The sequence below is a fragment of the Cynocephalus volans genome, chromosome 2, assembly GCF_027409185.1.
Source record: "Cynocephalus volans isolate mCynVol1 chromosome 2, mCynVol1.pri, whole genome shotgun sequence".
Classification (NCBI taxonomy): domain Eukaryota; kingdom Metazoa; phylum Chordata; class Mammalia; order Dermoptera; family Cynocephalidae; genus Cynocephalus; species Cynocephalus volans.
This window is the reverse complement of record NC_084461.1, coordinates 150931245-150954682: the sequence shown is the minus strand read 5'-3', so window position 1 is coordinate 150954682 and position 23438 is coordinate 150931245. Positions and strand designations below refer to the sequence as shown.

Here is a 23438-nt window from a genome sequence, read left to right as displayed (position 1 = left end):
CACAGTCATCTCAGAGCCTTTCCTTCATAGAGCCACCCGGATCCGCCCAGGGGGTTAAGGGACCCTTATGATCCATGTCCCCTTCCTGACCAGCATGGGGTGTGGTGATGAGGGAGGGAAAGAGATGGGAGCTCAGCCAAGACACATGCTGTAGAAATGCTGGGAGCTAGATGAGGTCTAGCCGAGCTGAGTGTCCCTTTGGGGGTAAGGACAGCCACAGCAAGAAAAGCAACATGCAGCTGTGTCTTGCCACACCCCCCACACCCTCCTACCTCCCACTGCTCTGCCCCACACCAAGGCCTGGAAAGTGAAAACCTCACCTTTTCATACTTGGCAAAGCCTCCCATGACAGCAGGGTCCACGATCCCGTTCAGGAGCATGGAGAGCGGGTTGATGGGAAGGCTCTCGTCACTCTGGTACTGGTTTATCATCATCAGGATCTTCTCGTTGGCCGTGGACATGGTTTCAATGGCATTCTCCAGAGGACTAATTGTGGTCTGTTGAAAACAAGATCACCAAGAAGAAAGGGGCTTAGCAGGTCACTTTAAAAACAGATATAATTATCGGTATTGATTTCACTAGGGGCAGGAATTCAAATGAGGTAATGTTCCCAGAGGGGCTGTAACAGGGTCTTGTAATTAGTGAGCTCTGGGGGCGGTCTGCTGTCTGGGGAGAGGCAGGATGACTTTCTGCTTAGTGAGAAAGGGATTTCTTTGGGGAGGCAGAGGCAGGAACTGCTAGACACTTGCTGGGGTTTCAGAGGCTGAGTGTGCCCCACAGAGGGTTTTCTCTTCATATTACCTGGGTGAAACACACCAATTCAACCCTTTAGGTACTGGTCGAGCAGCTACTATGTGTGTGCCATTAGCTGGAGAGACTGGAACAGCTTGTGATGAGATTACCCAGTCTAGCACATAGTAGGTCCTAAGAATGGCTGTCACATGAGGGGTTGCTGTTCTAATGTAGGTTTAATTTAGTCAAGAAGATAAAACTAAACACCTCTCCAACACCTCTTAGAGAGCAATATAAATAGAGTGCTATCAAATGCTAACTGGCAAAACAGTGCAGTTCACAAGAGCATGGGATCTGGGATAAAAAACTAAACTAGAGGTCAGCAAATGTTTTCTGTAAAAGGGCCAGATAGTAAATATTTCAGGATTGGCAGGCCAGATGGTCTCTGTTGCAACTACTCAACTCTGGTACTGTAGGGCAAAAGCAGCTATAGGCAATATGTAAATGAATGAATGTAGTTGTTCCAATAAAACTGTTCACAAAAATAAGCTACAAAAATGAAAACTGAGTGCAAATCTCAGCTCTGTGGTTTTCTAGCTGTGTGACTTTGGGCAAGTTTCCTAACCTTTCTGAGCTTCAGTTGTCTCACTGGTAAGATACATATAAGAAAACCTACTTTGGATTAATACTTGTAGTGTTAGGATAGAGAAGAGCAATTGTTCTAAGAAGGGATGACACAGTGTCAGGCTGGAGCAGGGGCTGGAGGGAAGGGTCAAGGAATCTGAGAAAACTTCATGGAGAAGGGGACCCTAAGTTTTATTATTTGTGAAATGGTGGTGATATAGTGCCTGCCTCATTGGCTATGTAGAGAAGATTAGTTGAGATTACATGACACTTGACTCAGCAGAGTTCTTTAAAAAATGACATCTGCTAGTTACTATAACTATTGCATGTAAGAGAGGGACGGAACTAGCCTCGATAGCCATGTTCTTGGTCATCTTGTTATACCATTTTCTTAAGTTCCTGTGAAATGACTGCCTCCTCATTCCCTTTCCCTGTGGTTGGATGTTTTTGAAGATGCCCACTCTGCAGTGAGAAGGCCCTGGGAGTAGATTCTCTATCTCTCTCTCTCTCACTGTCACTCTCAATCACACATGCACACACACATACATGCACACACACACATACATGCACACACACACACAAGCACCCATCCTACACATGCACACACATGCCCACACATGCACGCACATATACATGCATACACACACAATGTGAACTGGAGGGGAATGCTGCTTGGCCTGGCAGGGGCTGCACTCTATAGTCCTAAAAGCTGAAACCAATGGTCTAATTTCTGTAAAGTTCATAGACCAGCCCTGTGTAGGGACTTTATGGGGCCGAGGTCTAGACTGAGTTCTAAGGAAAATCTATCACCACTGCTCAGATTGAGCCCAACACAACACCTGAATTTCAACAATAGCCTGGCATGCCTGAAAGACTCAGGCTTTAAGGCGAGTCATTAAAAAAAAAAGAAAGACCTACTGATTGACTTTTCTCTTTATTTTTTAAACTATTTTTGGATTCTCAAATCTTTATCCTCATTATAGCCATTGGGAACAGAGAATGAGAATGAAAGTAACTTTGGTTTCCTACCTAAGGGCGTTTGTGTAGATCAAATGTATAACTCTCAGAGCAGAGTTATGGGGTTATGTATTTGGGGGGAGGCCTGGATGTCAGAAGCTGATAAAAGCAATGAAAGCAATGATCACAATAATGGAGATGGTTTCATTTATCGATTGCCTCCTACGTGCCAGACCATGCTGGGCACCTCACACAGGAGCTCTCATAGAACTCGCCCAACAACAGGTGAAGTCACTTGCTCAAGGGCAGATGGTAGCAGAGCTGGAGAGACTATCATTTAGCTTGTACATTGATTCTAATTTGCTAAAATTTAATTCCATAAGGGGAAGGGGTTGCTGCTGCAGTTTGCCACAGCCTCCACCAATCCCTATTGTCTTAATGTGATTATTTTACATATTTATCTTATTTTACTGGGCTCTGAAGTATTTGAATTTCTAGCTTTCAGACTAAGTGACCCCTAGGGTCCCTTTCAGCTCTGAAATTCCATGTTTTTTTCAATACCTATTTACAGATGATGAAAACTAAGCCCCAGAAATACATGGTGCTTGTTTAACATCATATAGCTTGTTAATGACCAAATTGAATTTGGATCTCTGACCTCTAGTTCATTGTAAAGACTGCATTTCTCAAGGCCAAGAACAAGGGGAAAAAACACTAATAAGCAGAGCTTATGCTTGAAGCCTCTCTCTACAAACAATACTGTAGTCACAACAATTTATGAAAGAAAGAACCTAGAACAAGATACAAATTTATATAACACAAAAACAAATGCTTGGAAATGAAGTCATTTAGTAGGGCATTAAACTTTTGTGTCTGAGATATTCTGAAAATCTTGGTAACTCATATGAGGGAAGCTATCAAAGATATATTCACTCTGGTCCCCTTTTTGGAGATTTTCTCAACCCCCTCCATCAGAAGGTATTGGGATGAAAGGAGCAAGTAAAAAATGTTCATGTTTCTTTCCTAACTTCAGAATCCTGAGTCCATAAAATAGATAACTGGTTCAGAAATTATGAGTGTCTGCTTATTAATTGATTTCCCTCTCTGAGCCTCAATTTCTTCAGCTGTAAAATGGGCTCGCAGTGGAATACTGCAGAGGTGCCTCCAAGGGGCTGCTGGGACAGGAGGAGAATAAGGGGGTGACTGAATGGAGAGAGTTCCAGGCCCTCTGCCATATCCCCCCACACCACCACTCCAGAAGCTCCCCATGCATCAGCTTTATTGCTGGAGTCTATGGAAAGTTTCATTTGCAGAAAAAAGTTACCTGATGCTTAAAAAAGATCTGAAAGTAGCGAGTCTGGATGCTGTTTCAGGTCTCTTCTTGCACTGGAATTTTGGGATTCCCACAGTAGTATTAAACAAAAACATGCCCCGTTTTTAAAGTCAAAGGGGCCTCCTGAGGCTGGCTGTGCCCTGCCCATCAGAGGGTGAGAGGGACTGCCATGAAGCCCGTGACTCACCTGGGACATGTGAACCACCTCAAACCAGCGCAGGATCCCCGGCAGCTTGTATGCAGTCACGAAGGAGGTTCTCTCGATCCACATCGACTGTCCCACGGCAAGGGGGTGGAAAGGGCAGGAAAACAACACACTTATGAAACCTGGGTGTCAGAAAACCTGGGCAGGTGGAAACTCAGACAGGCCCCCAGGCCTCCCATCCCCAAGAAAATCAGAATAGATGGTGCAAGACCCAGAAATTCACCCTCACCTTACCCTTGAGAATTCTTTCCCAATAGGAAGTTTAAGCTCTGCCTGGACTTAGGCCTGAGTTCATTAACAGTTTGGATTTTTAGGCCACATAGAATGTGTCCATTTGCATTTTCTGGGGGGAGGGTCCGCAGTGTTCATTAGATTCTCAGAGGGGCAGTGATTCCCAAACTATTAAGAATCACAGTGGAAGGCAAAGAGCTGAGAGCACCTTGGGGCCACCTCCTCATTCCAGCCTTGGCCTTTGGCAATAGAAGACAGATCCTAGCTGGGAAACACACACACACGAGACCAGCACTCAGGGGACAGTGGTGGCTGGACTGCTGTGGAGTTCACTGGAAGGTTTGACTTTCTCAACACCCCTTTCCTAGCCTGAGGATTCCTACCTCTTGGAAATATCTGAATGCCCTGTAGTTGAAAAAGTGCATCAGACATGAGGCCCGGGTTACATCTTGAAAAGGAAAAGACTCAAGACATGAGAAAACAAACCCAGCGGGAGACTGGGGAATGGGTGTCATCATACGTATGGATGGTAGTTTTATTTTCTCTGGCTTTGGATAGAGTTCCCTTCCCTTCTAAGGTTGGCAGGTGCACGAGCTGGTTGCTAATGGTGGCACGGGGGAAATGACCAAGGGTAGAGGGGATACTCACAGCAAACTCATTCTCTGGATCGACGGTGCCCCTGCGCACAGGCCGGGAATAGTGGAACTTTTGCACATAATTGGATTTGTAAAAGCTGAAAGACAGGAAAAGGCTGAGGCTCCTGGTAGCCATGCCCGGCTGCTGACACCTGACCTGAGCCTGCACTGTCTGGGGAGGCTCATTACAGTAAACTTCAGGTCTGCCAGAGTCCTTGGAGTGGCACTGAAAACCAGGATCTGTGTGCTGGGCTGCATAACAGTGACTCTTCACAGGCTTTCCTGGCAAGGCTCTTATGTCCTCACAAGAACATGGCACCCCTGGAGTACCCAGGCATGTGGAATTCTACCACTAATGCATATAGGGTGGCCTGAGTCATCATTTCCTGTGACCCCAATTCAGGATCTAGATACACCTAAACTCTGGGCCTAAGGTCCCAGAGGTGTCTTCCAAGGATTTCTTGTGGGTGTCCCAGCCATGGCCCCAAATCACTCTTCATGAGTCTCTAGCGAGATTCTAACATCAGGTCTATCAGGGTCCTGTGCCATCTGCATAGTTGTTGTTCTCTGCCATGGGTGCCTGACCAAGAGAGTAGGGGGAAGGTGAGACCCAAGGTGAGCTACACCTGTTCAGCTGTGGCACGGATTTGAGGCTTCTGGGAGGGGCTGCCTCCCCCTGAAGGAAAGGGCCCTTCCTCTCATGAAAGAGCTCCTATTTCTGACTGGTCTTCCCAGAGGGCAAGACTTTTTCTAACTCTATGGGTACCTGGGTCTGGTGTATGTGTGTGTGTGAGCCAGGCATCTGGGAACCGAGCAGCTGGGAGGGGTGCAGCCTTATGCCCCACAGATCCCTCTCCGACCTCATGGCCTCATCCATGACCTTGCAATTTGATATAGAACAGATTGACACATGCCTTCACACTGCTTCATCTAATGCCCCTTTATCATAGTCTGAACACATTCATTGTCATCATATGACCTTAACAAATGCTGAAAAGATGTCCCTTTGGGGGACATCTAAGGCCCCCTGCCCTCCACCCTGCTTGTCACCTGCCTGTCCCACACCCTCTGGCTGCAGATTCCTTGGGGCCACTCTGGGATCGACATGAGCAACAGGCTCTCTGCATCCAGTTCAGTGACTTTCATCGATGCTCACTGAGGACTCGCTGTGCCGCAGGCTGGCTATGACCCTGTCCTCCCATCCATCTCTGGCTTCAGCCTCCTCAGGGGCAGAGCCCAGCTAATCAGGGGGGATTCTTCTCCCAAGAGGAAAAGGGAGGACAGACTGGCTAAGAGAGAGGGAACCAGAAGGGCTCTGAGGCCTCTCTTGCCAGCAGCTCAGCTTGGTGGCTCCAAGGGGTTTTGTCCCCATTCCTCTTCCCAGTGGGCTGTGGATCTTACTTTATAATCTGGTCAGGCACTGGCTTATTCTTGAACCTGGGGTGTTCATCCAAGACAGGCTGGACAGTGAAACACTGGATATCTGGAATCCCTGCAGTTAAGGACTTAACAACATATCTGTTGGCTGCAGGGACAATTCCAAGCATAGCGGTCCCAGCTGAGACTTTCCAGGCCAGCCTTCTGAAGCCATGTTTTCATTAAATGATCAACCTCAGTTGCTGGCTGCCACCTAGGTCCTAATGACCAGTGAGCAGTCACCACAGTCCTTATCAGAGCTGCCTGTCACCTTGCAATCCTATCCCAGGGTTCAGCTCCTGCTGACAGAGTTGGTTAGTGGTGCTTAATCATCATTATCATTGCTATATTATCATTAACCATCAAATAAATTTATAGCTCTCAATCAATTGCAGAGTGTGCTTCCCCAAGGTCTCCTTTAATCTCTCCAACTCCACTGAGTGGTGTTATTAACCTAAATTGTTCCCATTGAGGTCGGAAAAGCCAGGCAACTTGTTGAAGGTCACACAGCTGGAAAAACAGAGCAGGGTTTGTATTTAGGTCTTTTAACCCTAAGCTCAGAATGTTTTTATGGTAGACTTGCTACTCAAAGGTGGTCCTCTGACCAACAGCATCAGCATCACTTGAGAGCTTATTAGAAATGGAGCATCTAAGGCCCTACCTGAGACCTAGTGAGTCAGAATATGCCATTTTAAAAGATCCTCCTGGGATGATTCATCTGCATGCTAAAGTTTAAAAGGCACTACTTTAGAACATGCAAATAGATGTCCTTTTGCACTCCAACTCTGAAAGATTGAAAGCAACTGCCTGCAGCTGGATTGTACAGAATTGTGACCAGGCTCAGTGGGAAAGAGTTCCACGATCGCTTAGAGATGCCTGCCACAGGCATGGGCTATTGGAGACGCACTACGTGGGCCAGATCTTTGTCGTGCCTATTCTAGACCTGTCCTTACTCTTTTTAAGCTTATAATATCACAAACCAAATGAACAAAGTCAGAAGTCCCTGGTCACATCCCTGACCCCTGCTTCCCTTTCCCTAATTTCCATTTCTTCTTTACCCATCTCTCTTCTTTAGGTATTCAAGCTCTTTCCTCCATCTATTCTACCCGATGATCACCACAACTCCAAAAAATCTCCTGGGCCTGACATGTCTGCCAACCAAGGAATCAGGAACTCTTCTTGCTGGCTTTGAAAGTTACGCCAATATATTGGAGCCATAGCCCATTTCCCCACCATTGTGTCTGGATATCCAGTGGATCTTACTACTCCCTTTGCCTGGAACACTTTTCTCATCACCTTCTCTCCCTTGTGAACCCTCCAGGCATATGTCAAATACCACAGGCCACGAAGACTAAACTCACCCCCAATGGGGAGTCTTTCTCCTTCCTTGGCTCTCCACAGGAATCATCTGTCCTTTTCTTAGGATCAACTCTAGCTCCCAGTCTCCTCCCTCCCTTCCCTGCCACCCCCCTTCACCCCCAAGTTGTGAGCTTTCTGATGGCAGAGACTATGATTCCTTCACACATAAGAAATGGCCAAAACATCAGTACAAATTAAATTTAATTACTTCTTGCTGATAAACTTACTCTATGCTAATATGTTGGGGATTTAATTGTTTTAGCTCAGAAAAGTATTTCTGCCTTAAATGAGGAACCCTCAGGAGAAGGCAATGCTTAACACAAATGAATAAATCTCAATGGTGGTATTTCTATAATCTTCAGGAAAACCATTCTCCTTCTCAGGCCATATGGCCAGCAGCCTGCTCTGCGAGGGGAATCGCTCTGGATTAAGTCTAGGGCAGGAGCTGGCAAACTATGGTCCTCGGGTTAAATATGATGCACAGCCTGTTTTTGTATGGCTCACAAGCTAAGAATAGTTTTTATATTTTCAAATGGTTAGAAAAAAAAGCATTTTTGTGACATATGAAAATGACATAAAATTCAAAATTCAGCATCCATAAAGTTTTATTGGAACACAGCCATTCCCATCCATTTACGTGTTATCAAAGGCTGCTCTCCCATGACAACAGTAGAGTTGAGTAGTTGTGACAGAGACCGCATGGCCCACAAAGACTGAACTATTTCCTATCTGTTCCTTTATAGAAAAGTTTGCCAATCCCTATTTTTGAGAAGGTTCTAGGTCATGTCTGCTGATCTTAGCCACTGGCCTTGGTCTAAGAGGAGAATCTAAACCTGTCCTGGAGAAGCCTGTGACACCAGGACCTTCAGTTGTGCCCAGGAGGACATGTGGCTAGACTCTGACACCACCTGCTGACTCTGGGCATGAAACTGTGTCCCAGGACAACTGGGCAACCGCAGACTCCCTACAAAGAAACCTTTGCTTCCAAATGTCTTCCCCTAGTTGGATTCCTAAGTGAGAAGCCATGAGATCTGTGACCCTCCCAATCTGCTTGTCAGCTTTTTAACAAGTGAAGGCAAGAGAAAAGAGTATAAAGAGATAAAACAAAATGACGCACGTAAAATACCTGGCACATGGTAAACAGTTAATAAAGAGCATTCTGTTCATCAGTCCTTAAGTAAATGATGGTGTACTAAACACAGGTTTTGAGACAGACATATCTTGAGGTTCAAGTACCAACTCCATAAATAATAAGCTTTGTTACCTTAGGCAAACCACTTTACCTCTGTGCCCCACTTATTCCTCCTCTATGAAATGGGGGGAATTAACACCTTACAGGGTTTTAAGGGGATTAAAGAAATAATGGTTATAAGGCACTCAGTCCCATGAAGAGGACACTTAACAAATGTCAGCCCTTCTCCTTTTCCTTTCCACCTAGTTCCTAGGACTGAACCAGAAGAAATGATAGGAGCCCTAAATATGATGACATGGCCAAATAACATGTGCTCTCCCCCCCACCCCAAGTTAAAAGGCCATGGAACTGTTCAACACCAGGATGTCCACCTAGAAGGGCCTCAGTATTAATCCCATGTCTCGCCTATAACTAAAGTCACATTTGCAACCAGCCAGCCCCACGACCAGTTGCATTTCCTCCTGCAAATAATCATGGTAGATCAGGCATGAAGGGCAGGCAAGCATAATGAAAAGGTTACAGATGAATATTTATCACCAGAGGGAAAAATATTTGGATTAGGGTTCAGTAGCCTTAGCAGACCAGCCGCGCAACCTGTCAACACCATTTTAAAGGCTGTAACTTAATTTGTGCCAGGAGGTACAATGCAGGGAGCCAGGCTGGGTTAATGCGCCCCCTGGCTCAGTAATAGGCCTTACCCTTGGGTTTATATGTTCCTTGCCACCATGTGTCCCATCTCCTGCCAGCATCATCAGCTCCTGTCCCTGATCATGCTTTGCTACATCGGTGCCCATTTACACCCCCTACCCAACCTCACTAGCACCAGGGGCTGGCTCCTCCCTGCCTCCCCCCTTCCTTCCTTTCTCTATTTATCTCTCTTTTCTTTTTCTTTCTGTTAGTCAACCAATACTTTCTGAGAGTCATTTTTGTGCCAGGCACTGTGGGAGATGGGGGCACTACTGCAGGGAAGAAGGCAGTGAGAGCCTCTCTTATGAAGCCGACAGTCTAACCTACGTTCACGTACCTTTCAAAAGCACAAATGATCATGACAGATGGAGATCAATTCCCAAAGAAAGCAAGCAGCATTTGAAGAGTTCAGAAAAGGCCACATTAGACATTAGAAAGGCCAAGAAGGCCTCTCTCAGGAGGTGATACCAAGTTAGAGTCTGACAGGTGAGAAAGAGCCTGTTATGTAAGGAGCTGGGGGAGGAGCATTTTAAGCAGATGGAACAGAGAATGCAAATGCCTGGAGGTGGGAATGAGCAACAAGGCCAGAGTGGCCAGAGGGATGTGATAAAAGCAAAGAAGAGTTGGGGGTGATGACATTGGATGGGCAGGCAAGGGTCAGATATGGACAGCATTGCAGGCCTCACTCAGGAGTTCTGATCTTTATTGTAACAGCAACATGGCACCATTTCAGTTCTTGGCACCTCCTGGGCTCCTTCCTACTAAACGCCTTTACACACAAGCATCCTCCCTTTGTCTGGGGTTCCCTCCCCACCTCCCACTAAGCTTTGGCTGGTTATCACCTTAAATATCACCATCACCAAGGAAGCCTTCTCTGCTCTTCTAACCACTGTGCCCTGCATGGCTTCCTCTTGCCATGGATCATATTTTCACAAATAAACTTTCAACAGTACAATTAGTTATTCAATGTCTCTTTTTCTTGCTACATTGTAAGCTCCCTGAAGGTAGGACCACATCATGAGTGAAGTCTCCAGGGCCTTGCCCAAGTCCCGGCATAGAGTCAGGGTTTGAGAGCATTCATTACAAGAATAAATGAATGAGTAAGTGACCGAAATAATGAACTATGCAACATGAAAGCTGGCACCACTGCATAGATTCTGGCAGTGGCTCTGAGCTCTAAGATGAGGCTCTGCGGGATAAAGTCCCAGGAGGACTGCCCACGTCTGGCCCCATGGCTGGGGCATTCTCCAAGGATACACTGGCCTGGGGCATTCTTCACATCGTCCCCAGGGGCAGAGGTTGTGTTCATCTTCTCTGCATTGGGGAACTGGCTCATCAGCTGCATCTGGAAATCTTCTCTTCGCTCATACTCCTTCCCTCGGTAGATGAACACTTTATTCTGCAGAGAAATGACACCCATCAGAGATTCCAGACCCCCGGTGTATGGCTGGGAAATTAGCAAAGCTGGGAGGCTTGTGAAATTAGCATGGGACTGTGGGGACCTCTGGTAGCCTCCTCTCCTCTAAGTTTCTCCACCAGGGAAAGGAGGAGCTCAACTCACTGACCTTCTCACTTCTTTGAAGAGTCTGATTCTAAAGGGAGAGAAGATCGTGGATGCTGAGAACTTTCTTCTTTAACCCTTCCTATGCACAGCTTCCAGAATAATTCCTCACTCAAGTCTCACTGTGTCATATCCACCCTCCTGTTTACTGGCCACAGAATGTCCCTCCTGCCATTAGTGGGACAAGGGGGCAGGGCCTGTAGGCTGGAAGGGATCAGCATTCAAGTCCTTCATCACCTGGCCCCTGATTGGGCCCGTGGAAACACACTTCACCCTTCCCTGACCACGTTAGTCTCTTCTAGACCAATAGTTCTCAATCGGGAGTGATTTGGTCCCCCATGTCCACTGGCAATATCTGGAAACATGTGTTGGCTGTCACAACTATGGAGAAGGGGAGCTACTGGAACCTAATGTGTAGAGACCAGGGGTGCTGCTACTGAATGTCCTACAAGACACAGGACAGTCCTCCACTTCAAAGAATTATCTGGCCTACAATGACAATAGTGCCAAGGTTGAGAAACCCTATCCTGGACCATACCGGTGTTACCTCTGTTGCCTCAAGTGGCCCTTAAGTTCTTTGGCCTAAACCCAAGTCTGCCCCTTACCTCCACAGATCAGCACTCCCAAGCCTGGCTGATCATTGGAGGAGGCCAGGAGACTTTTGAAAGTTCAAATTTCCAGGCCTCACTCCAGACCTGCTGAAACGGAATCTACGGAAGTAGGGCCCAGGAATGTATATTTTTGACAAGTTCCCCGGGGGGACTGTGATGTACAATCAGGTTTGGGAAGCTACCTCGGCTTCATCCAGAAAACCTCACCATCTACCCAGCCACTGCTCACGGCTGTCACTCCCATAAGCCCAATCTGACTTCCACATTTACTGGTAATGGTGAGTGATTTATTTCCTCAATTCTGGGATCAGGAAGATACAAAAGAAATAGAAAATCTGATCTCTGACCTCATTTGATTTCTTTTGTATCTCCCTGGCCCCAGAATTGAACCACAGACTCCCAGATTGGAAGGAAGCCTAAAGGTGACCTAATCCCACTCTCTACATGATGATGAATAAGCCCCTAAAGCAGCAGTGCAGAAACCATGCCCAGGGACCCCTGAAGGTCCCTAAGACCCTTTTAGGAGCCCATACATTCAAACCTGTTATCACAATAATACTAAAGCTGGTATTTGCCGTTTTCACTCTCATTCTCTCATGAGGGTACAGTGTAGCTGTCCAGAGGCTGTGTAATGCACACTGCAGAGCAGATGTGTGAATCCAGCTATCTTCTCTTAAGCCAAACATTAAAGAGATTTGCAGAAATGTAAAACAATCTCACCCTTTTCACTGATATTTTTTATTGGAAAATATAGCTATTTTTCCTAAAAGTGCAATTTATGTTAACATGTGATGGGTTTATTATTGTCATTTTTAAATAAATGGGCAAATATCTAAATTTTTTTAAGTTTCCATTTTCACATGGTAAATGTAGATAGAGATAGCCTACAAATACAGAAGTTCTTTGGGGTCCTCAATAGTTTTTAACAGAGGACAGGTCTGAGAACTACTGCTCTACAGTAACTCCTGGACAGCAGACAACCTCCAGTCTCCTTTTTGAACACCTCATTCCAGCAGCAGGGAGCTCACTACCTCACAAGGCAACTCTAGTTACTGTGTAGTTAGAGAAACACAACAGGTGATTGATGCTGTGATTATGGAAAGGGGAACTGACTGGGGAGGCTACCAGGGGTGGAGGCAGTGCTGAGACAGAGGAGAGCACAGCTTCTGAGCACAGGCAGATACTCAAAGTGCAGAGGGACAGCTGAGATGCCAAGGCCCTGGGACCCTAGCCTAGGGTCTGAGTCACCTGCAAACTCACCCGCAGAAAGGTGGGGAATCCCTGTCCATAGTATCCGACAGCAAAGTAGTCAGGTTTGGGCCTGAGGATTTTCATGATGTTTTCATAGAACTTTGCCTGCTGGATCTGAAAGAAGAAAACACAGCTTATAACAACACAGATGTGTGTCAAAGGCACACGCTACTCAAAGGGGCCACAGTTAAAACATTATCATTAAACCAGATGTGCCAAATACACGTACTTGCATATCTGTGGCTACGCCTACAATCATATAGTAATATTCGTATTTATAGTACACCAGGTACTGCGTATCACTACCCCTTCGCTAGCCTGTTTGCTTGCATCACCCTTGTAACAATCCCACTAGTATCTCCATTTTGCAGATAAAGAAATGGTATCTCATATGAGGGAAATAAATATGGAACTAAACCCAGTCAGTTGTGACCAGGGTCTCCATCACTGTCCCCATCATCAAGCATGCATAGTGTCTCTAGATATAGATGTCACCCGGTGTATGCAAACCTAACATTTCATCCATTCTAAAAGGTATTTGTTTTTCATATTTCAACATCTCTAAAAACAGTTTGCATCTTACTTTACACCTGAAGGCATCTGACAATGGCTGTTGGCACAAAAGAAATTATGACATGGCACACAAAAAAGGTCAGTGCATCTCACAATTGATGACATCTTCCATTTGATATGATATGGAATATATATGTGGACGCAGACAGATGGCCTGTGTGATGTGGGCTGTGCGCACACATCAATGTGTGCATGAATGAATACTGGATGTGTGGATGTGCAGGAAGGTACATGTTTGGAAGGTATATGTGCCTCTGTGTCTGCAAACATGTATGTGGATATAAATGTGGGGCAGCTATTAACTGTTTCCTGGTATAAGCACATGTGTGTGTATTTGCATCAAATCTTACACACAGTGAAAAAAGCTAATAGCTCAGTTGTTTTTAACAAGATCACTATACCTTTCCTCCTTCCTCCATACCAAAAACTATCAGTCCTCTCCCAACATTCTGACTCTCATTTTATAGTACCTTGGAAATGGTTGGACTGGCCTCTCTAAATGGGCCCTGGGGTCCTGGTGCTCAGGCAGCCAGGAAATACAGGGGGGTGAGGATAGCAGGCAAAAAGTTCTGCATTTTCCCTGCAGTGGCCAACTCCCTGCCAAGCCCTGGCTTCTGCGGCACCAGCAGGAGCGGCTGGTTTCCCCGCTACCCACTTCCCCCACCCAATCACCAGCATCGAGATGCTAACAGGAATAGCCAGATGGGGAGCATTTTAATGTGATTTATCTGTTAATCAGAAAGCACAAATTTGTGTTTTTATTTAATGGGTTTAGTGATTTGTGGAACTTTTACTGCAAATGTAGCACGGCGCTTATCGGGTGTACAGCCGTGGCAGCAGCCCCACCGCCGCACAGGTAGTTAACGCTCCATCCAGGGAGCTGTGGCTGATGAGTTCTCCCACAATATCTCCCTTTGGAAATAGTCTCATCCAGAAGGGAGATGCTCAGCATAGCCTCGCTCAGGCCCTATTTTCATTCTTTTTTAATTTTCCTAACCCTGCCTGGCTTCCTGTGCCCCTCTCCCCAGCACCCAGCCTACAGGGCCATCAGCCTTCCTGGGGATGCCTTACCAGGTTCTGACTGAGCAGCTCATAGTCAAAGATCTCCATCTCGTACTGTTCCGCCAGCTCCTTGCACAGACTGATGGCCTCTTCCCACATCTACAGGAAAGTCCAGACGCAAAGGTTAGGAGGCACTCTCAGGTTTGTGGAGCACTTGCTGGGCCAGGCCCACTGTGCTTCCTGGTACTGAGATGCAAACCTTGCTCTGACTCAGACCTGTCCCCACACAGAGGGAGCCGGTGACTTCCGGCGGTTGAACAACCTTCCTCTGGCCTCTCCACTTAGCTTCTTGATAAATAATGGAGTAGGCACAGACTAGGCTCAGTGCTTTATTTACATGATCTCTGATTCTTCACGGCTTTGCTGAGTGCTAACTAACAGCATCTTCATGGCCCAGATGAGAATGGAGGTTCAGAGAGGCAAAGCAGCCTGCCCCAGGTCCAATGCCCAACCAAAAGCAGGGCCAGGATGTGACCCGAGTGTGTGACTCCACAGCCTTGCTCTTTGTCCCCTTCCTCCTAAGTGTTTGGTAAATTAAACCATTCATTCCCTCAGCTTCCCCAGTGTGCAGGCTGGACAGAATGGTGTTGACCCCATTTTCCAAAGAGAAATGGCTCATAGAGAAGTGGACAGGTGGCCCAAGGTCAGAGAGGTTCGGGGGACAAAGTTGAGGCCAGACTGGTTCTCCCGATGTTCAGTCCTGGGATCTCTCCCCTCCGCCAATCCCATCACCTCTTAATGGGCTTGTGTGTGGAAGAGAGCAGGAGCAGCATAGACGTGGAGCTGGGGAGATCCTAGAGTATTCAAAAAGTGGTTAAGACTTCTTTTTCATAGGTCTTCTCCATCTATTGAAACACATTCTGGAAAACAAAAAACCCCGGGACACTGGGCATGCTTTTTCTCCACTTTGTCTTAGGTCAGAAGCCCATAGATCATCCCACCATCTTAGACCGAAGGGGGTCAGGAGCATCTGCAGAGACAGAGGGGGAGATGCAGGATGGCCTTGAGATCTGCTAGTCTCAAGGGATACCCATCACATTTCACATTTGGTTTAAAATGGAGAATACACCTAAATGGAGAAGCTGGGGAAGGGAGGGGGAGGAGAGAGGGGAGGCTGCCAAAATGTCGTGTGTGCTTTGTAGCAAAAGTGCTCTCTCTGCATCCAAGCATAAAAATAAATAAAACCAAGTGCTGAGTGGAGGAACCGTAGCTGTAAACCCACCGACAGCTTAGTGAGCAGCATAAAAATGCTTTATGTGCCAGGAGGAACCAAGGCTGTGGGCCCTGCTGGGCTGGGGCTTTCTCATTACCCTGAACAAGCACGTTGTGGTAATGCCCATGGGCTGGGTCAGGGGACTGTTTGGCTCAAGTGGAGGTCTTTGCTAACTTCCCACCATCACATAAACAGGGAGAAGAAATGCTGTCCCCATGTGTCAAGAGATCACTAGGAGACCAGGAAAGGGGCAGGGCAGGAAGTCAGATGCCTGGGATTTCTTCCCAGATCTGCCTGTGTGGCCACTGGGACTCTCTGAGTCTCATACATCCATTATTGAGCATCTGCTAAGTTCTGGTCATGGTGTGGTGTGCAGCAATGCAGCAGATATAAAGACAGACAAGACACAGTCTCTGCTCTCATAGAACATAAGTGGGTAAAGCATACACATCAATCAGTGTAATAACTGGGTTTTGAGGGATGTGGAGGAGTCCATCAGGTGATGATAAAATGGACTTAGGGAGTGGAAATCCATTGTGTGTATCTGGAGCAATGAGTTTCCCTGAGGAGGTGTGGGAAGGAAAGCTAAAGGAGGTTCTAAGGATTTTGGGCTTCATTCTAGAAGTTCCTCGGTTTTCAGAGTAAGCTGTACCCATCTGCTGCTCCTCTCTGCTCCCAGTGTCCTTTGGCACCATGCTGTTCCCTTTATCTCTCCCCTGCTATTGCACAATGCCAAAGGTCAATGCTTAAAAAAATAGTTATTGGCTGGTCTGTTTTGCCACTAGATGGTAAGATCCCTGGGGCTGCAGGTCATGCCTTTTTCCTCTCTGCTCAGTACATAGTGGGTCAAACTGAATACCTTGCTGAGGACAAAGTTCCTCATGTACTTTTGGGGCTGCCACACTGTGACTGACTTAATCAGTCTTTAAGCAAATAGCAAGCTCTGACTTGACGCCCAGCACGGCAGGAGGTTCAAGGGATGGCAGAGTCTCTGCCCTCAAGAGGCTTGTAATTGTAAATTACAAAAACAGTCTTCTCCAACTGATCAGCTCTGGGAATTTATAAGCCCTTCCACAGACATTACCTCATTTTATCTCCCAGGGAAGGTGGAGAGATCAGATTAAGACAGATGCAATGAACTGTAGTGACAGGACAGACCACAATGAAGTATTGAATTGTGTGCTGATGAGCTGTAAGAGGTCTCGCAATTCAGAGGAGAGGCAGGGTTTAGGTAAGCTGGAGTACTCAGACAAGGCTTGGTAGAGGAAGTAGCAGAATAGAGTAATAATGATGATAATTAAAATTTAACAGGGCATTACTATGTACCAGGTCCTATGTTAGGTGCTCTACATGCATTTTCTCATTTAATTTTCATAATACACCTAGCAAGTAGGTACTGTTAGCATTTCACTCTTACGGATGGGAATTGGAGTCTCTGAAGTCAAGTGTAGGTAGATGAGTGAGGATTGCAACCCAGACCATCTGGGTGCAGAGCCTGAGCACTTAGCCATCATGCCTCATTTCCCATAGGATGAATGGGAGTATTTCGGCTGTTGCTTCCTGAAGGCCCACTTGAGGCTGGACAGCAGCTGGTCTGGGCAATCTCCTGACTGAACCCAACCAAGGTTCTTTGCCATTTAAATATCAATGATGGCACCACAATATCATTCATTCACCGAACTCATTCATTTATCCAGCACATATTTATTGGGGCCTGCATGTAAGGCTCTGTTCTAGCCACTGGGCATTCATTAGCAGAAAAAAAAAGTCTCTGCTCTAATAGCATTCTAAAGTGGGGAGCCAGGCAATAAACAAATAAAAACAAATGAACAAGATGATTTCTGATAGTGACAAGTGCTTTGAAGAAGCAATAAGGGTGACTCAGGGCAGGGGGTTCTGCTGCCTTGTGTGGTGGAGGTCAGGGAAGTCCGCCTTGAGGACATGACATCCAACAAAGCCCTGAGCACTGAAAGGAGCCAGCCTTCCAGTGAAAAGCTATAGAGGAGGAATGCCTTGAGCTGAGAAAAGCAGGTGCAAAGGCCCTGAGGTAGAAAAGAACATGGCATGGAGCATGTGAGCCAGAGGGAGCCTGGCAGGGATGAAATGAGAGAGGTAGTCAGGGGGCAGCTCACATGGGGCCTTGCGGTCATGGGAAGTTTGTGTGATTTATTCTAAGTAGAATAGGGGAGCCCTTTAGATGACTGTAAGCAGGGGAATAGCGTGAGTCAGTATGTGTTTTATGATCACCCTGTTCCCTATGTGAAGGATGATCTGTTGGGGGCAACAGAGGAAGTAGGAAAACTGCTCAGGATCCATTGCAATGCTCAGGTGAGCGGTGTTGATGCCTTGAATGGAGGTGGCAGAAAAGGAGCTTGAGAGAAGAGGAAGAAAAGTGAGCAGAATTAGGATTTGTGGGGGTAGCTGACCAGATCTGAGGATGGATTTGGTGTAGGGTATGGGAGAGAACCATCCTCCGCATTGACCAGGGTCCCCACAGAGAGAAGGGGGGCAGGGACAAATTACCTTTCCTTTGTCAAAGTAGCCGATGATAATCTCATAGAGCGACTCCTTCAGCTGTCGGTGGGTCTGGGGGTGCTGCTGGCCCGTCTGCATGACCTGTGAGGCACACTGCTCATCTGACCACTGTGAAGGGAAGAAAGGGGAGTCACACAGGGCCCAGAGGCTGCCAAGGACAGGTGCCCTCCCAGGAGTAAAGGCAGAACCACCCTCCCCAGACCCTATCCTTTCCTTCTCTCCTCCTCTCCCAAACTCAGCTCATTTCCAGAAACTTGGGGTACCACTGGGTAGGCTGCCCTTTAGGGGCATGAGTAACCAGGATGTGTGGATCCAGGCAGCACTGATGTCCCAGAACAGGCAAATGAGAGAACGTGAGATATTAGAACCGCACTGATAAGGAGAGAGATGAAGCCCTGCACTCACCCTCTGCCACTTCCCTGCTGCCCTGGACATCAGTGATCAGCCAGAGAGAGATTGGTCTGCAATTCCCATCTGTGAAGAGCCTCCTGATTTTTACAGAGCTGCACTCATATGACTCTCTGTTGGCTCATTGTGTGTGGTTTTTAGGTATTTCCTCCGAACCCCTGTGAGACATGTTCCAGCCTTCAAAAGCCAAAGGAAATTGTTCTGGCTTTTTCCAGTTACAGCAAAGTTTTCTAGAGAAGGAAAGCAGCTCAGTGGGCATGCTAATGATTTATGGTTAATAACAGTTTGGATGTTATATAAAACTGCAAGACATGTCTCAGGGGGTTACAGTTGTTGCTAAAGGTAAAGGTCACTCAAAACCTTCTGTGACCAGGTGAAGTGGTGCAGAAAGCATCCTGCCAGGTCAAGAGTTTGGGGGCACAGAGCAAAACAAAATTTATTTGGCTGATTTTTTTTTTCTTTTTCTTTTTTTTACTCTTTAACTTGCTGTGGGCCCTATGGAGATCCCAGCATGAATCCTCTTTATGCAAAAGGACGGTACCTTGAGAAGCCATGTATGGAGAAGGAGCGTGTAGGCGGCCTCTGTGTAATTGTCACAGTCTAGGTGAAGATCTCGGAGTTTGTACAGGTACCTGTTTTGGGGAAAATATGCTGAATTATAGTTGTAGGCATCTGGTAGGGACAGGTAGGAGCCAAACAGAACTGGGCACCTCTCTGGATCACAAGAGAGTCATCCACCATAGCTAACCAGCCCTCTGCGTGGGTGATGATGACAGTATCTAGTATTTGTGGGCACTATTTTAAGTATTTTAAGTGCCTTATCTTATTTAATTCTCATGACAACCATGAGATGGGTCCAATGGGGATTCCCATCTTCAGATGAGAAAACTATGGCTTGGAGAAGTTAGGTACCATCCCAACCAGAATTCTTGATACTGAAGGGCCTGGCTAATGCACTATGACAAGTAAGAGAAGTAAAGGAAGGAGACGTAAGCACCTTGTCAGGAGTTATGTGCTAAAAAACAGAAGAGCTGGGATGACCCCTGCTCTTAGTCATTTTATAAATCTAGGAATGTCAAGCCACAGCAACTGTAAAGAGCAGCTCCTACCCTCTCTGTTCTCTGGGTGTAAAGAAAGTGCATTTTCTGATAATAAAAGGAAATGGATCAGGGCCTACAGAATGGATATTCATATGGTGGCCTTCAGCTGTCAGTAGGGAGAATCCACTATTCAACCGTGATCACATTTCAGCTTCCTGTTCCTTTGCAAAGTGACATCCCAGTTATAAACCCTGAGATGACAATATAGTTGAGGGGTACTGAGGACAAGAACAGGAACAAAGGAAGAGAGCTTTGGTAAATTCTTAGATAATTGATCCACAATAGGTATTAAGCGGCAGCAAATTAACCTCTTTGTGCCTTAGTTTTCTCATCTGTAAAATAGCAACACTCACAGAACCTACCTTTAGAGTTGCTGGGCATATCAAGGGCCAAGCAGACCATGTGTAACATAAAAAAGTCTCAATGAGTGGCAGCTAGCATTGGTGCTAAGCAATGCTAGTACGCACTGAAAGTGATTAACCTGTAGCCAGCACTGACCAATGACAGCTGTTACCTATTATCATTGTGAACCAGGTTCTTCTACAAAACATTTCCTTCTGCCACTGTTGGAAACAGAATCCAAAGCCAAAGAACCACTGCTTTGGTGACTTACATGTCATTTGGAACATTTATTTAAACCCAACCCTTAGTAATTTGGTGAGGGGAAGATGCTTGATTCTTTCCTCTGTGTGCCATTGTGCCAGGATTCTGCCCTGACTCACTGACCCACCCTGGGGAACACAGGGCTTCTCAGGTATCTTCATTAAATGCATGTCTCAATGCTCAGGCTTAGGTTCCTGTTAGAAGAAAGACTTTCTGCCTAGAGCTCACCAAAGGAGGAGCTAATGTTCAGTGTCCCTGGGGCCAAATGCAGGCTGCCTGATGTCAGGGTAGGGACCGCCAAGATTTTGAGGGGAAGAGAGGTCACCTAGTGGTTATGTGGTAGCTAGGGAGCCAGGATGCCCTAGACACATTTTTCTCATTCATTTATTCATTCCGCAAAGTTGTACTAAGCACTCAGGCTGTACCAGGCATTAGACATAAATGGTGGCAAAAGCAGACTCCATTCTCAGGATTTGGGATTTAGAGACTAGAAGAGACGGATGTGAATCAAATCATCAAATAAATAACTGCAAAAATACAGCTGTGAAAAATGTGAAGGAGAGTTCTGTGGTGCTAAGAGAGCAGGATTTATCCAGGTGGGGAGATGAGGGGCTTCCAGGAAGGTTTCTGTAGCATGACAGTTGAGCTGGGATCTGAAGGGGAAGGGTTGAGTGGGAAGCATTCCAGGCAGAAAGACTCGTTCAACAAATGGATGCTTTATTACCATGTATTACAGCAACTCATCCTCCCAACAAAGCTGTTAAGATGAGAAAACTGAGACCTGTGTTAAAATAGACAGAGACAGAAATAGATAGAAGCAAGTTTCAACCCCAGCCATTTCTGCTTCCACAGGCATGATCTTTCCACTCTCTGGCTCCCATTAATGTTCTGTTGGACGAGCTGTCAGTGAAAATGCTCATGGCCCCAGGAGAGTTTGGAATTTAGAAGCACCTATCTGCTTGTACATGGCTTAATCCTGCCTCTTCTCCTCCTGCCCATCCTTTGTCCCTTAGACCCCCAGATGTTTGGGTTCAAAAAACTCAGGAATAGCAGCCCCCCGAGGGAAACCTTCCCTGCTACTTTCAGCTCCTTAATTGTTCAAGGCACACTTTCCTGTTCTTTGATAACACAAGGGTTTGATGATCCACTACAGAGCTCAAAAGAAGACACCCTAATGAGCTCATCCAGGGGTATCAAACTCCATACCTCCAGATGCCAAATGATTGAGAGAGGTACAAGAGGAAATATAGACGATGTAGTGACCACAGCGCTCCAGCCATGTCTAAAAGGGCTGCCACCTAGCAGTCCAGGTGATGGTTGTGAGGACAGGAGGGGGGCCCAGTGTTGCCATGCCTTCTAACTTTTTCAGGAGAAAAAGGAAATTTTGATTTTTATGTAAAATCTCTAGATTTTTAAAGGCTGGCAACCAATTTAAAAATGTTTTAAAATACTATGCCTGCCAAACAGAACAGGTTTTCAGACTATACCATGTTTGCAATGTCTGGTTTAAGCAAATATGGTTTTCCTAGATTACTGTCGGCCTCAAATCTCCAAAGCTTATGGAGGTCTGGGATTTGCCATCTGTGTTTCTAAAACTGGAAGGAGAGAAAAGAGGTTGGAGGGAGGAAACAATGTGCCAGGCACATTATCTATGATATCTCATTTAATCTTCAAAACAGAAGGTAAAATGGCAACATTCTGCAGATAGGGAACCGCAACCCAGAGAGACCGAGTAATTTGTCCAGGGTCACAGAGAAAACAAGGTGAAAACCCCAGGTCTTTCAGATTCTAAGGTTTTGTGCTGCTACAAAAAGTCATGTCTAATGATGTTATAAATATCCAAAGCTCAAGACAGCCTATGGAATTATTATATTTTCCAAATGATAGTTTCTATTTCTGGAATAAAACTAAACTAAGTACCTAAAACTATCTGCAGTGGTAGCTGAGTGAGTTTAGACTTGGAGTCTCTGCCCTTTAACAGAATGTGTCAAATGTCTTTGTAAATACCTTGTTTCTTAACCTTCTGGTTGACTCCACTTCAAGTGCTTTAGCCTCATAAGAATGTGCATGAAGGTATATATCTAAGAATTTTGTCACTGTGCTATTTATTGTAGAAAAAAGTTGGAAACAACCTAAATATTCAACAATACAGGATTGGCTATATCAATTATGATGTATTCTGGAAAGGAAATTTTATGGTTTCATTAAAAATGATGTTGAAATACATCTGTTGACATGGAATTCTTGTCAAGTGAAAAAAAGAATAAATTATGAGTAATATAATTCCATTTTTGCAAAAAAAAAATTGCATGCATATAATTTAAAGTATATATGAATATAAAAAATCTGAAAATTATGGATTACAAGAATTTATTTCTATTTTTGTTTTGCTGTCTGTATTTTATGGGTTTTTTTGTTTGTTTGGTAATAAGTATATATTATTTTTGTAATGAGTAAAAAGAAACAATAATAAAAAACTTTGCAAAAATAATATGAGATTCTAAGAAAAATTGGCAAAGAAGTTGTTTGCTTCAGGCTGATGTCCCAAAACAACCCTTCATAATATATTCAAATAAATATCTTTTAAAGCCTACAAGAAAGTAGGCATCATGCATCTTTGGTATTTTTTTCCCTTCAAAACTGGGCTAGCCAATGGTCCTACTACATGCCTGGACAAGGGCTTCACATGCTAGCCCTGTAACAAATGCATATGCTTCTCACCAGCTCAGCTCACAAGGTATTTACTCTTAAGGAAAATATGATCTGTGGATACAGTAAGACAGCATGGCAGGTTGGAGAATTCCAAGTGGTTTTATAAGGCTGATTGTACAAAAATGGAAGGATTTGAGTCTGGGAAAATTGATAGCAATCAGAACACAGAGGACCTGAGTGTTAAGAAAAGAAGTTTAAATTCTATTCTGAAGGCAGTGGGGAGCCATGGATGGATATTGAGCAAGGGAGTGAAACAGCAGGTCTAGGATTTAGAAAATAAAAATCTTACCTTATGTACATCTCTTCCCTGTTGTTATCTTTGTAGAAATTCTAGGTGGAGGAAGAAAAACAGTGATGAGTGTTTCTCTTTGCAGAGTAGCAAAGGTGGAGGATGTAGTGATAGAAATGAAGAAAATTGCTATTTACTATCTGGGTCCC

The 23438-nt window shown here is 45.5% G+C and overlaps 1 protein-coding gene across 1 annotated transcript in view; it reads right to left on the bottom strand.

The window, feature by feature from the left end:
- DOCK2 (dedicator of cytokinesis 2) overlaps positions 1–23438 on the bottom strand; it is a 396194-nt gene that overhangs the window by 15014 nt on the left and 357742 nt on the right. The window contains exons 36-45 of the mRNA XM_063087676.1: positions 23290–23330; positions 19127–19217; positions 18166–18285; positions 14439–14528; positions 12804–12908; positions 10629–10770; positions 6119–6200; positions 4731–4815; positions 3834–3920; positions 321–497 (exon numbers count right to left, since the gene is read on the bottom strand). Coding sequence (XP_062943746.1) covers positions 321–497; positions 3834–3920; positions 4731–4815; positions 6119–6200; positions 10629–10770; positions 12804–12908; positions 14439–14528; positions 18166–18285; positions 19127–19217; positions 23290–23330 — 1020 coding nt within the window. The remainder of the gene's footprint in view (positions 1–320; positions 498–3833; positions 3921–4730; positions 4816–6118; positions 6201–10628; positions 10771–12803; positions 12909–14438; positions 14529–18165; positions 18286–19126; positions 19218–23289; positions 23331–23438) is intronic.